The 13,804-nt window shown below is 31.2% G+C and overlaps 1 protein-coding gene across 3 annotated transcripts in view; it reads left to right on the forward strand.

The window, feature by feature from the left end:
* LOC139489260 (uncharacterized) overlaps window positions 1–10,010 on the forward strand; it is a 29,641-nt gene extending 19,631 nt beyond the window's left edge. For all 3 annotated transcript variants that reach the window (XM_071275515.1, XM_071275516.1, XM_071275514.1), the window contains 6 exons: window positions 579–899; window positions 1,756–1,971; window positions 2,966–3,028; window positions 4,661–4,698; window positions 5,238–5,426; window positions 8,046–10,010. In XM_071275515.1, coding sequence (XP_071131616.1) covers window positions 579–899; window positions 1,756–1,971; window positions 2,966–3,028; window positions 4,661–4,698; window positions 5,238–5,426; window positions 8,046–8,138 — 920 coding nt within the window. In that variant the 3' untranslated portion in view covers window positions 8,139–10,010. The remainder of the gene's footprint in view (window positions 1–578; window positions 900–1,755; window positions 1,972–2,965; window positions 3,029–4,660; window positions 4,699–5,237; window positions 5,427–8,045) is intronic.
* Window positions 10,011–13,804: the final 3,794 nt, after the last annotated feature.

A 13,804-nucleotide genomic window follows, 5' to 3' on the forward strand; every position in this document is an offset into this window, starting at 1 on the left:
GTTGTCGCTTTATCTTTTTATTACTATTGAACAGCGGTGTACTACTGTTGCGTTTTTTTGGCAGAATCGTTTATAAATATGAAACCTATAAATAAACTCATCATAGATACTAGGACTAAATTTAGTATATACGCCAGATGCGCGTTTCGTCTACAAAAGACTCATCAGTGACGCTCGAATCCAAGAAAGTTAAACAGGCCAAATAAAGAATGAAGTTGAAGAGCATTTAGGACCAAAATTCCTAAAAGTTCTGCCAAATACAGCTAAGGTAATCTATGCCTGAAGTAGAAAAGCCTTAATATTTCAAAAACAATCAAAAATTTGTAAACAGTAAATTTATAAATAAGAGAAACTTACTTTAACTATGAAGGTTTATCATATTAAATCAGCTGTTCTCTGAAATGAAAATAATACCTCACATATTACGATTAATGAGGATGGGGCTGAATTTTTCGTACTGCTAACTAATGTCAACGCGTATCTTACTTTCTTTTGGTTATTATCGTATCAGTTATTATTTTGTGATTATTCATCACCTCGGTTGTTTTATTCTACTGGATAAGTTGTTGTCTTTTTAGAAAACACAGAATTTGAAGAAGACTGCCAATTTGTTGCCATAGATAATGATATCCCAATGGGAACCGGCAGCATTCCAAAATTAGTTGAAGTCACTGACAATGTTTTTTACTCTAAACCTGTGCCGACCAAATTAGACATTATCAGAGAGACGTTAGGTTTTGGGAATGATCCAGTTCCATTAGTTTGTCAGATGCTAGGTTTGTCTCATATGGAAGAAACAGATTCACATAGTGAACTCTTAGATAAACATGTTACCAGTCAGTATAAACAGATAAAGGACCAGGAAGAATCAGATGATTGGAAACCGCTGATTAATGAAGGTATCCCACTAAGTTTATTCAGTCAAATGTCATTGAATTTCTGTATTAAAGGCAGATTGTTCATTGTATACTACACACTATATCAAGTCTTTTCATATTAAGATTTAATATAAATACTACTTCAATGTCAAATAAATTATGTAGGAACTTATGAACTGATGAATTCATTTTCAATTCAATTTATAAAGAAATGCATGGTATTTGACGGATGGAAAACCTCGATGTATGGACAAACAGTAAACGATTATCTCGTTTGATTGTGTAATTTCAATTTATTATTATAACATATTAAATAATTAAATCACAACGTTAACAAAGATATAGTGACGTTAACAATGATAAAATGAAAACGGCGTTAATATTTGACGTAAATTAAACTGTTTTTAATCACCGACATTTATAAGCCTTTACTTAATTTTTGAATAACTATACGTATTTAGAACAGTGAACAATGATTAATAACGAAATATGTTCACAGTTATTTTTATTTTAAGCAGCTGTATTTTTGTATGTGCTTGTGATCTATTTCAATTACGCAATATCAAACGGCAATCAATTTCACTGACTCATTTTCCCAACGTTTTAATCATCTTTTGTTATGCATTTCAATGAGAATGTGCTCCAAAATCGGTTGAATGTAAAAGATATAGATTCACGCCAACTAAAATATCCAAACCTTAGACTTTTTGATAATACATAGACATAAATTGTAAAAATCAGTTTGATACTTTCAGAGATCCACTGTTCGATAAAGATATAAATGTACAAAGCATCTAGTTAAAAAATTCACATAAGGTATAATCCAAGACATTTACAACCAGCCAAATTTCTTAGCATGTGTTTTTTGTTTTTTTAGATTGTAATTTAAGCCATTGTCCAACCCTTTTGCATTTTGCTGCGGAGTACAATTTGAAGACATTGGGCTCAGAACTTCTGAAGCTCCCAGAAAGTCTGGATGCCTGTTTTGCTATGAACATGGACAAAAAGACCCCTCAGGCAATAGCTCAGACCAATGAATTTCCTGAATTTGCTCATATGATTAGAAGTTTCATGAAAGTAGAAACACTTAAAGGTTAGTAAATTTAGGTGTAATTATATGCTGTTTATTTTTTGTATATTAATTTGCTATCATTATCATCATTATAATAGTTATTATCAGCATTGCTGTTGTGTTTAAGATTTTGTTATTTTTTACTGGCCGATTAGAGGTGTTTTATAAAATTGTGCTACTAACATAATATGCTCTCAAATGAAATAAAAAAGTGCAAATTTTATTACAAGTATATTTCATTCCTGTATATCAAAGAACATGTCAGTGTAAAATGAAAATAGCACTTCATAAATTTGATGTGTCTGAAGCATTTTCTTTATTGACTTTTTTCAAAACCACTTAAACCCAAAATTTCAAAACCAATTTAGTTAATTTTGAATGAAGAAGTTGGAACAAGACCTGGGACTTTAATTTCTGAAAAAAATTATTACCCGAAAATGTTTATGACGTATTATATAAATTATGTCAATGTTAAAAAACTGACCACCAGCAGCAGTAATTGATGCGACGCGGGTTAAGCATTAATGGGAATGTACGCTTAATTCCAAAATGACTACAATAATTACCTATGCATATGAAAGTCGAAAGATACCAAAAGGTAGTTCAAACTCATTAGTCGAAAAAATACCCTGACAATCGTCTTGTCAAAAAGACAAATACAAACAGACATTCATACATCAGTATACAAAAAGTAAAATAGCAAAAACGGAACTCTAAGGAAAATGCTAAACGAAAAGTCCTTTATGAAATGGCAAAACAAAAACTCAAACCCCTCAAACGAATGGAAAACAACGGTCATATTCCAAAATTGGTAAAAACATTTCCTGATGAAGCATATGGTTTATTAAACCTGCAGTTAGTTTTGTTTCAATTTGTTTCGAGTGGCAAGTAAGTTATGCAACAGTATTATCAATTTGTGCTATATTAGTACTCTTAATTTCTGATAAGTCGTGTTACCATGTGTTTGCCAATTAATCTACCAATAAGCAATTTTAATATTGATATTATATTTTAGGAAATATACAGAGGAATAAAGATAGCGGTATTGTCGATGATAAGAAACTTCCAACAATACCAGGTGAGTAGAATAGATAAGAAACTTCCAAAAATACCAGGTGAGTAGAATATGATATTGAATTATTTTAAGCATATAACGACAACAGTAGTATACCGCCGTTCAAAGGTTCATAAATTTATTGAGAAAAAACAAATCCAGAATACAAACTAAAACAGAGGGTATTTCCAATACACATCGACTATAAGAGGAAATCATCCCATATTGTTGTAGTCGGTTGTGCTTTGGGTGTTCTTAAGCTAAATGTTAAATTCAAAGGAGTAGGTCCGGTAAGGCCCCTTTTTGGCCCAAAAATATAACAGTTTTACAAAATTGTTAAAATGTAAACTTTTAGTTATTTATTGGACAGTTGAATGCTTCTGCTACATAAATATGGGCTGTTTTGACAATACAATGCACATATATCGGGTTGTAGCACCATTAAGTCACGCTAAATTACTGAAATCTTCAAAATTCTATCATTTTAGTTAAATTTTAGACGGTTTCCGTGTAAAACGAAAGTGGCCGCATTCGTGTTCATCCTTAATATTGCAATGTAAGTTGAATTTTATGATAATGCATAACATATATAAAGGTTGTGGATGAACACGGATGCGGCCACTTTCATTTTTGACAAGAACAATCTGAAAAGTGACGTTTTTTGGCATATTTGAGAGATTTTTCATATTTGAGCTTCAATCGGATCGTTTTTAATGACTTAATCAGTTAAAATATTTCACATAAACTAATTGAATCAAGTGAAATAGACACTTAGGTGTTTAAAAAATGGTCAAAATCTTTCTTCAGATGAAACTGAAATTTGAGGCCAAAATGAGTCCTTACCGGACCTTCTCCTTTCTTTTCATTATGGAATACACAACTTTGACAATTATTTTAATTCATAGAATACGAAAATCGTAACGGTATGAATATTAAATAACGTATCTAAGTGCATGTTTCCCGTTTATTGTGTCAATACCAAAGCAGCAATTTAAACAGTGTTCATTTTATTTAGATGTGATTCTGATAGATTGGGTGCTGTTTTTCTTACGTTCATGCATGTTTTACACAAACATGTGATTATGACATTGGAAAAAAAAGTGCAACACTGTTGTTTGTACGCAGTAAAGGATGATATATTGTATTACCGAAATATAGACTATTACAGCGTCATTTGTCACTTTCAACAAGTGTATTGTCTTCTATATAGTTAATTTAATTGCAAAATATCTATCATTCTAATAGTAAAGTCCTTCTATCGTTTATAAGGGTCAGCATAGAGTTCCTAATGGATTCTTTGTTTTTCCATTTTTATACCTTTTTTTCTATATTCTTTATTCATTTTGCTAACTTTTCTATGTTCTTTATATTTTAGTCCCCCTTATTCTATATTCTTTGATCATTCTTTATAGCCATGGAATTGTCAGTTTATTTTCGACTTATGAGGTTGAATGACCCTTTGGTATTTTTCGCCTCTTTTTTTATTTTCCGTATTTTACTACATATATTTCAATATTTGGGCATTTTATTTTTCACGTTTTCTTATCTTTCTCTGTTCTTCAATTTTGGGATTTTTCATTTTTCACTTTTTACCCCTAATTCTTTGAACAACTTCAAGACCCTCCTTTAAGAAAAGTATGTTCTGTAATCTTTCAGAATTCCAAGAAGAAATTGAGAGCTACGGAAAAGGAAAGGTAATTGCTTTATAGAATAAGTTTTCTTCATTCACATAAGTGTTCTTTCATTAATCTTCTTGGTGATTTATTGGTCGTGGATTCGATACCTGAGTTGGTCAAACCAAAGACTTGAGAGTAGGTATATTTGCTCATATCTGCTACAAACATGAAATAAAGGAGTTAAGTTAAAGACTGGTCATCAGAATAATTATTATATGTAGAGAGAGTTTCAGATAGCTATAAAACCGGGTTTAATCTTCCATTTTATAGTTACGGAAAAGTCTGTACCAAGTCAGGAATATAACAGTTATCGGTATAGTACAAAGAAGGGGTTATATTCATATCACACCAAAATATTCTCAATCTGATAAGACTAATAGCTGTTTTGAACATATTCATATCAGCATGCCCGCCTTCCATTTATGTTACTCTCTTTGTATTGATTTGTCGAAATTGTGCGATAATATACTAGTACATTTAAAAATCAAACAGTTTTATCATTTATTTTTTATCATTTTATTTATTTATGTATCCTTATATTATTCCGATTTCTGTAGAAAACTTCCTCTGGAGAAAAACCTAGACTTTGGTCAAGATTAAAAATACCGACAATTATGAAAACGAAGAAAAAGCCTCCAAAATCTGATGGTAGAATGCATAGTACCTGCTCGACACAAGACTTGCATATGCAATGCAATACAACCAATCCAAATGAGGGAAATAATGATGAAAGTTGTAAAATTGAGGCAAGTTTGCATACAATTATGGCACTACGAGAAAACAAAATGTTCTTAAATTTAATATCAAAATGAACTGTCTAGCATTACTTTTAGGAAGATGTACTTAATTTCCTATCTTTATGCATTTCAAAAAGTACAAATATACCAATGGGACAATCAAAACCCCAATCTCCGGCGTAGAGCTCACATCCGTTGCGTATTACTTCGTATCACTACACTAAATATGTATTGTAGTGTACTAAGTATACGGAAAGAAAACTAGTGCTGTACGGAGATTGTCAAAACCCGTAAGTCGACAAGAACATGGTCAAGCGAACAACTACAAAAAGATCATCTACTAAGCAGCACTCAGAAAAATAAAGATTAATCAACATTTACTTTACCATAACCATTGGGTGAGCTCCGGTGTTCTTAAAGGGTAAACAGTGCTTGCTCCTGAGTGACACCCGACTTGTTTCTCCTATTACCAAAACGTTAAAAAAAATATTTGGGGATAAGGCATCATATATTTTTAGAGAGATAAACACCGAGTTTGCCCGCCTTAGTCCTCGTGTATTGTTTTAATAAGTTATAATCGGATTCTTCAGAACATCACTTGATGCACAGTAAATATTGGTCTGGACCAGTTATGAAAAAGAACTGATCATTTACAGATACTTAGTACTTGTATACATCAAAGGGACAACGAAACAAAAACAGATAAACAAAAGGCGGATGTTTACACAATATGTCAATCTTAAATCCAGTTTAAAAATATAGTGGATAATATTATATGTATACACAATAAAAGTTCAGTTATGCACCACGAATTACCCAATAAAAAAGTCAATACTAAGAGGATAAGGTATGTATATAAAGATTAGGAAATATTAATTTAAAAATTTATTTCGGTGGTATCGAGGGGTCAGAAAATAACTACAAAAAGGAGATATAAAAACGAAGTAAACTGTTTGTTCGGTCAGTCACTTTGTCTGCTTTTTCTTGTAATTCTTAAAATAAAACTGATGGTGGACGTTCCGTATCCAAGTGTAGCTCCAGTTTAGACGTCAGCACTTGTGTGTGACATTTGTTTGTCTGTTTGTGCTTTTTCATTTTTAGCCATGGCGTTGTCAGTTTATTTTCGATTTATGAGTTTGACTGTCCCTTATGTGTCTTTCGTCCCTCTTTTTCCTTGATATCGCTATTATCACAATTTTTACCGAGTTTGTAGTAATACGCGCAATACGACGGGTGTCACATATAGAGCAGGGTCTGGTTGCCCTTCCTGGGCACCTGACATCATCCCAATTGTTTTGAAGGGGTTCGTGTTGCTCAGTCTTTATTTTCTAATGTTGTGTTTTGTGTACTATTAATTGTCAGTCTGTTTGATCTTTCTTTTTTTTTTTTAGAAATGGCGTTGTCAAATTATGTTTGCTTTCTTCTCCAATTGAGTGAAATATTATGTGCAATTCCCTTAATTTTGTATAAGAAAATAAACAGCTGCGCCATGAGCGCATGATACGCCCGACGTCTTGTGTGGAAGTTTTATGCAATAATCATAAATAGTTTCTGAGGAAGTTTTAAGCAATAACCATTTATTGTTTTTGAGACATGGCGGGACATGTGAACCCTCCCCCCCCCCCCCAAACTGTTTTTTTTTTTACAAATATCACCAAAATAAAATTTTGAATCAAACCAAAAAGTATACAGATCTTTAAATTAGTATAACAAATAAGTGTGTACAGTTTCAAGCAATAATCATAAATTGTTTTTGAGATACGGCGCGACATGTAAAAAAAACCCTCCCCTTTTTTACAAAATACTCAATAACTCAAAAATAAAATTTTGAGTCATCACCAAAAAGTATACAGATCTTAAGATTAATATAACAAAGAAGTGTGTAAAGTTTTAAGCAATAATCATAAATCGTTTTTGAGATACGGCGCGACATGTAAAAAAAACCTCCCCCTTTTTTACAAAATACTCAATAACTCAAAAATGAAATTTTGAATCATCACCAAAAAGTATACAGATCTTTAGATTAATATAACAAAGAAGTGTGTAAAGTTTTAAGCAATAATCATAAATCGTTTTTGAGATACGGCGCGACATGTAAAAAAAACCTCCCCCTTTTTTACAAAATACTCAAAAACTCAAAAATGAAATTTTGAATCATCACCAAAAAGTATACAGATATTAAGATTAATATAACTAAGAAGTGTGTTAAGTTTTAAGCAATAATCAAGAAACGTTTTTGAGATACGGTGCGACATGTGAAAAAAAACACACCCCTGTTTTAGTTACAAAGTGCCGTAACTCAAAAAGTTTAAATCTAATTTTCACCAAAAAGTATACAGATCATTTGACCATCATAAGAAACAACTATAGTAAGTTTCATGAAATTTGGATAAGTCGTTCTCAAGTTACGGTGCGACATGTTTACGCCGGACAGACGGACAGACGGACGGACGGACACCGGACATTTGTATACCATAATACATCCCGTCAAAATTTTGACGGGCGTATAAAAAATCATTTTGTGTGCACTAGTATGCAAATATGTCTCATTTTACCGCAATCCTGATATCTATGATGAGTTTATTTTCATTTATTTTATATTTAATTAAACAGTTCCCTTTCTTCCAGGATGATGCTACTAACGAACCAGTCTCAAATTCATCCGAACATCATTTGACACATAGTAAATCTTGGTCTGGACCTGGTGTGACAAAGATGTGATCATTTAGTGTGTGGTTCGACGCCTCGTGACATTATTGTGCAGCTATATACGGAACATGTGCATTATTGTTTATTAATTAGGTACTTAAAAGTTACGACAATACTGAAAGAGAAAATAAAAGTCATATAAGCAATATATTTAAACTGTAGGTATGAGTGTCACTCTCTGATACTCACCGGTACATCCGCTTTGTTAAAAGAAATTTACTAGACTGTAAAAAACATTGTTTCGAAAAATATTTTCAGTGGGCATTATGACAATCAATTTTAAGTAGAAAATATTTTCTGCAGAAAGTATTAAAACATGCAAATCAACAAAGTTAACCTTTGTTGGTACTGCTTTCTGTTTTATTTTCCTTTTTAAGGCAAAATATTTTAATTGGTATAGGAAGATGTGGTGTGAGTGCCAATGAGACACCCCCCATCTAAATAACAATTTAAAAATTGAATGATTTCGTTATTGTAACAAGGAAATATTACACCGGTTGAATGTATTTTTGTTTGTACAATAAACTACCAGATACAGATAATCTGTAAATGATAGTTGTTTTGGTCGATAAAATCTGAATATTTAATGTTGTCAGTTTTATTGACTTTCCCACTTTATTTTTCTAATTTACCCTGGAGTTCAGTAGTTTTTGTTTATGTATTTTACTAAATATTATTAGTAACACAGTGTGCAATTGTCTTAATACGAGAAATCATCTAGTCAATAAAATAAAAAATAAAAGCCAAACCCAAAGTGTAATTTATTGACCCGATAGATTCAGTATTAGGACAATTGCAAACTGTGTAACGAATTTATCCTGATTTTTTTATATGACATATTATTATATTCAAAATTCAAATTAAATTATTGGGTCAAAAGCAACCAAATATATTTAGAAATTTAATCTAACACTGAAAAATGAAAAATATTAGGACTATTAAGCATCTAAAAAAATATAAGGTCAATGGTATAAGGGAGATAATTCAAATTCACGTAATAAAAAATTTAACTGAAATTAGTTAGAACAATATCAGCCAATCAAATTGCAAGAAATTTCTCTAAATCAGGATAATTTCATTTATCGTCCATTTTTACAATTTCACACGTTTTCATTTTATTGTATGAAAGATAAAGTTAAAATAAAACGAATTATTTTTTCTTTTCCCACACAGCCGCATTGAAAATCATACAGAGACTGCTCTTCATTTATCAGGTGTGTGTGTGTGTGTGAGAGTGTTATCAACAGAAAAGTATTTTTGTCCTTGTATTTATTGTTTCTTATTTATGAATGAATGTAAAATCGTGGAACAGATGATTTCTTTTGGTTGTGTCTCGCGATTGAACAATAGCTTCAGTAAACAAGATATTAAACACTAAGAATGGTATTATTTCAAGCTATTTAAGTAAACAGATGTATTCAATTCAAACTGCGTACTTGTTATCTGTTCAGGTATCAGTTTGGTAATAAAACATATACTCAGATGAATATGACAAAGTAGTTTAGATGCGCATTGAGTAAATTTAGAGGTGTGGAGCGAACTTGTAACAGGAAGATGTGAAGACGTGAATGACAATGAAAGTATATATGTATACAGTATGCTTCGAAAAATATAAACATTAAACATGTTAAAATCATTTTTTCAAATGATGTCAAAGTTATATACCAATGTTCGCGATCTAATTTTTGTTCAAATTTTAATAATTTGACTGATCCCGAGAAAAATATTGTAAAGTTTATAATCTAGAGAGAATAGTTCTGTTAATGTCTGTAATTTTGATACTTTTGCATACAATTTAGTCATTTTATTTAATGTATAATTTTTTATTGTGTTCAAATGTATTAAATGATTTGTATTTTGAAAGAAGTAAATTATAAAACTTTATTTGTGTGTGTGTCTTTTTGTTTTAGTGCTTTTGAGCTTCAGTCATCCGTTCTTTGTTAGTTTCTTACTTTAATTGGAAGAGAGTCCAACGATACCAAGGGATGTCCCAACTAACTACTAGGAAAAATCCTGACAGTGTCTTGACAAAAAACAGAAAAAGACAAACACCAGTTAATAGACCATATAAGACATGGGGAAATTCTATTAAGCTGTTTTTGTGTACTGTCCTAAATTAATTTTAGTTCTCAGTTGTTATTCTGTGGTTAACATTTGTAATGTTATATTGATTTTTTTTTTATGTATTGCTCTGTCATCAGTGTTCTTGTATTTATTTGTACTGTATTCCCGTCATGTAATGTTCTCATGTTAGCGGTATATTTAACATTTCTATAAAGCGCGAAGTTTGGCAAACCCCAAAACCATGTTCAACCCACCATTTCTTTTAAATATCCTTTACATAGTCAGGAATATGGCAGTTGTTATCTAATAGTTCGGATATATGTATGTTGCATTGTCATTTATTTTTTTTGCACTTCAGTGTTCTGTTGTTTCATAATGATGTGTTTCCCACGGTTTCAGTTTTGTTTTCTCCCAATCGACTTTTGAACAGCAGTATACTACTGTTGTCTTTATTAAGCAACAAAAGACAAACAACTGTATATAAAACATATAACACACTGCTCAACTCGAATCTCATTAAAAAAGGGTGATTTCTGATGCTCCTGAATGGTAAGAAAATCCTGATCCACATATGACACCCGTCTAGATATTTATATTTGATTGATAAGCTTTATCAAATGAGTAGGTCATCACGCAATATACTGGTTGGGTGTTCGACTCTTATCTAACCTACCAACAGATGATCCAGAAGGTCAAATCGATTCTGCTCTACATGTGGTACCAATCAAGTTGCTACGGTTAATTCTGTAGTTTAAATACGGGGAAGGGGACTTTTTTTCTTATAGAACATGTAGAACCTAATAGAACCTTGAATTTGTATTAGCTTTGTTTGATATATCAAGGCTATTAATTTTGTGGCTTCAGACATCATTCTAGATTCATAGCATTGCATACATACATTCAATGCAGACGTTTTTAGCTTCACATGCTTAACATTTATAAAATTTTATGATAACTTAAATGGAATATTGTGTATTTCTACATTTTTGTTTTGTTTTTTTATTTTAGTTTTTTTTACTCGTATTTAGAGATATGTCAAATGTCACGCGATTCGGATATTGTACATACCGTTCAACTACTTAAATATGTTCCTTGATGATAAAAAAAAATGTGTTATGGTATTTGGTGAGCAATGGATTCCGCACTACTGTGGTGACATGGCATATCATAGATATGGTCATATTTATATATTTTGCTGTTGACAAAATTTTGAATTGTTCGAAAAACAAAATTTTTCTACCCAAGGAATATATTACATTAGCTGTATTTGGCTAAACCTTTCGGAATGTTCGGATCCTCAATGCTCTTTGTACTTGATTTTGCCTATGAACTTTTTATGCGAGCGTCATTGAGGAGTTTTCTGTAGACGAAATGTGCGGCTGCCGTACACATGTATGCAATGTACTACAAGAGATTGTTATCTTTATTGAGTCTATTCTAATTTCTATCATACAAACTGGTCCAAAAAAATGAAATGTCAAATTACCGAACTCCGACGAAATTTTTAACGAAAAGTCCCTAAGCAAATAGCAAAATCAAAATTCTTAAACACATCAAACGAATGGATAATCTGATTTTGAGTCATCCGTTTGTGATCCGCTTCGTGATTTCTTTGGCATGGGATCATATATTGTTACTCTTTCAATAGAAAGTATTACATGGGCGTTGATTTTATTGTATACCTAAAACAAAACGAACAGAAAAATGTAAAACCTAACATTATTCTTGATTAACTTGGTGAAGGTCATGCGGTGATTCAATGGTTGATAGATGTCTCGAGAACATTGTCAATTATACCATATCATTACATTTTTATATTTACTTTATTGTTATTTGTACAAACTTGAGTATATACGCTATACGGTATTCTGACGACCTGGTGTATTTTTATGATTAAAAAACAGAATGGCTTCAATGGAATAAGTTCTTCATCTTATACAGAACAATTAATGATACTTTTACTAGGGTCAAAATCAATGTGTATAATCAGAGAGTAACTTATTTGGATTAAACCAATTTTCAATAAGGCTCTCTACATACAATGTTAACAATATGAATAAAACATAATTAATCTAATATTACAGACATGTAAACAATAGACGTATACAAAGTAATATAACAACAACAACAAAAACACCTATAGTAAACATTGTGGCTCAACTTATAAATTTAATACTTTTAAAAATAAAATGACTTGTAAGAGTTTTTGAATGCAGATATACCTTTTGATTTTTTAAAGTCCACTGGACAGTGAATTCCACACTTTTGGACCACTAAAAAAAACTTGATTTTTATAATTCTGTATTTGATTTAGGAACAATAAAATTATCTGATGATGAAAGTCGAGTATTGTACGATTGTTTGTCTTTACACCTATTTTGATCTGAGCGTCACTGATGAGTTTTATGTAGATGAAACGTGCGTCTGGCGTATTAAATTATAATCCTGGTACCTTTGATAACTATTTACTACTTGTAGGCACAATAAGATTGGATAAATATGTTGGTGCCAGTTGGCGTTTTAATTTATACATTAATAATGATTTGTGGTAAAGTCTTCTCTTAGTAACAGGAATAATTCCAGATTCCTTAAACAGTCCAATAGATGGTTTACGAATATCATGTTCGTTTAAAATAATCCTAGCTGCCCTTTTTTGCAATTTTAGTAAACTAAAAACTTGTTACAGTTTCCCCATACTGAACAACAGTAATCCAAATGGGGAAGAATATACGCATTGTAAAATAGAATTCGTGCATTGTAATTCAAGTATTTCTTGATTCTTTTTAATAAAGCTAATGAAGAATTGACTTTTTTGATTATATGATTAATTTGATCATACCAAGAACGAGTGTTGTCAACAAAAATACCCAGGACTTTTTCACAGTGACTTTCATTAATCTTTTGGTCATTTATGGATACATTTAATGTGTCATTACACATCACAGACAGTTTTTGTTTTGAACCTATACACATTGTCTTAGTTTTTGACACATTAACTAACATTTTGTTTTCATCAACCCAATGACAAATATTTTCTAATACAACATTGAGTGCTTGACTTATATACCTTTTGTCTTTTTCCAATTACAGAAATAGTGCTATCATCAGCAAAAAGATCAAGATTATAATTAGGATTACACAAAGGCAAATCATTAATGAATATTAAGAATAATATATGACCTAAAACGGACCCTTGAGATACACCTGCTTTTAATGTAGATACATCTGAAAAAGAATTTGAAATTGGTATGACTTGATGTCTATCAGCTAAATACGAAGTAAACCAACGAATTGAATTATAAGAACATTTATATTTTTGTAATTTTTGAAGGAGCAGTTTATGATTTAGAAGATCAAAAGCTTTACACAGATCTAGAAATACTGCCCCTACTAATTTCCTTCATCAACGGCTTTTAACCATTTATCTAACAAAGACATCATAGCAGTTTGACAGGAATAGTTTGCACGAAAGCCTGATTGCATGACATACAATAGATTATATTTGTTCAGAAAATTCATCTAATGAGTTTTTACGTGTCGCTCAAGGATTTTAGATAGTAATGGTAAAATTGCAATAGATCTGTAGTTAAAACATCATTTTTTTAACCTTTATT

Source organism: Mytilus edulis, chromosome 9 (assembly GCF_963676685.1).
Source record: "Mytilus edulis chromosome 9, xbMytEdul2.2, whole genome shotgun sequence".
Taxonomy (NCBI): Eukaryota; Metazoa; Mollusca; class Bivalvia; order Mytilida; family Mytilidae; genus Mytilus; species Mytilus edulis.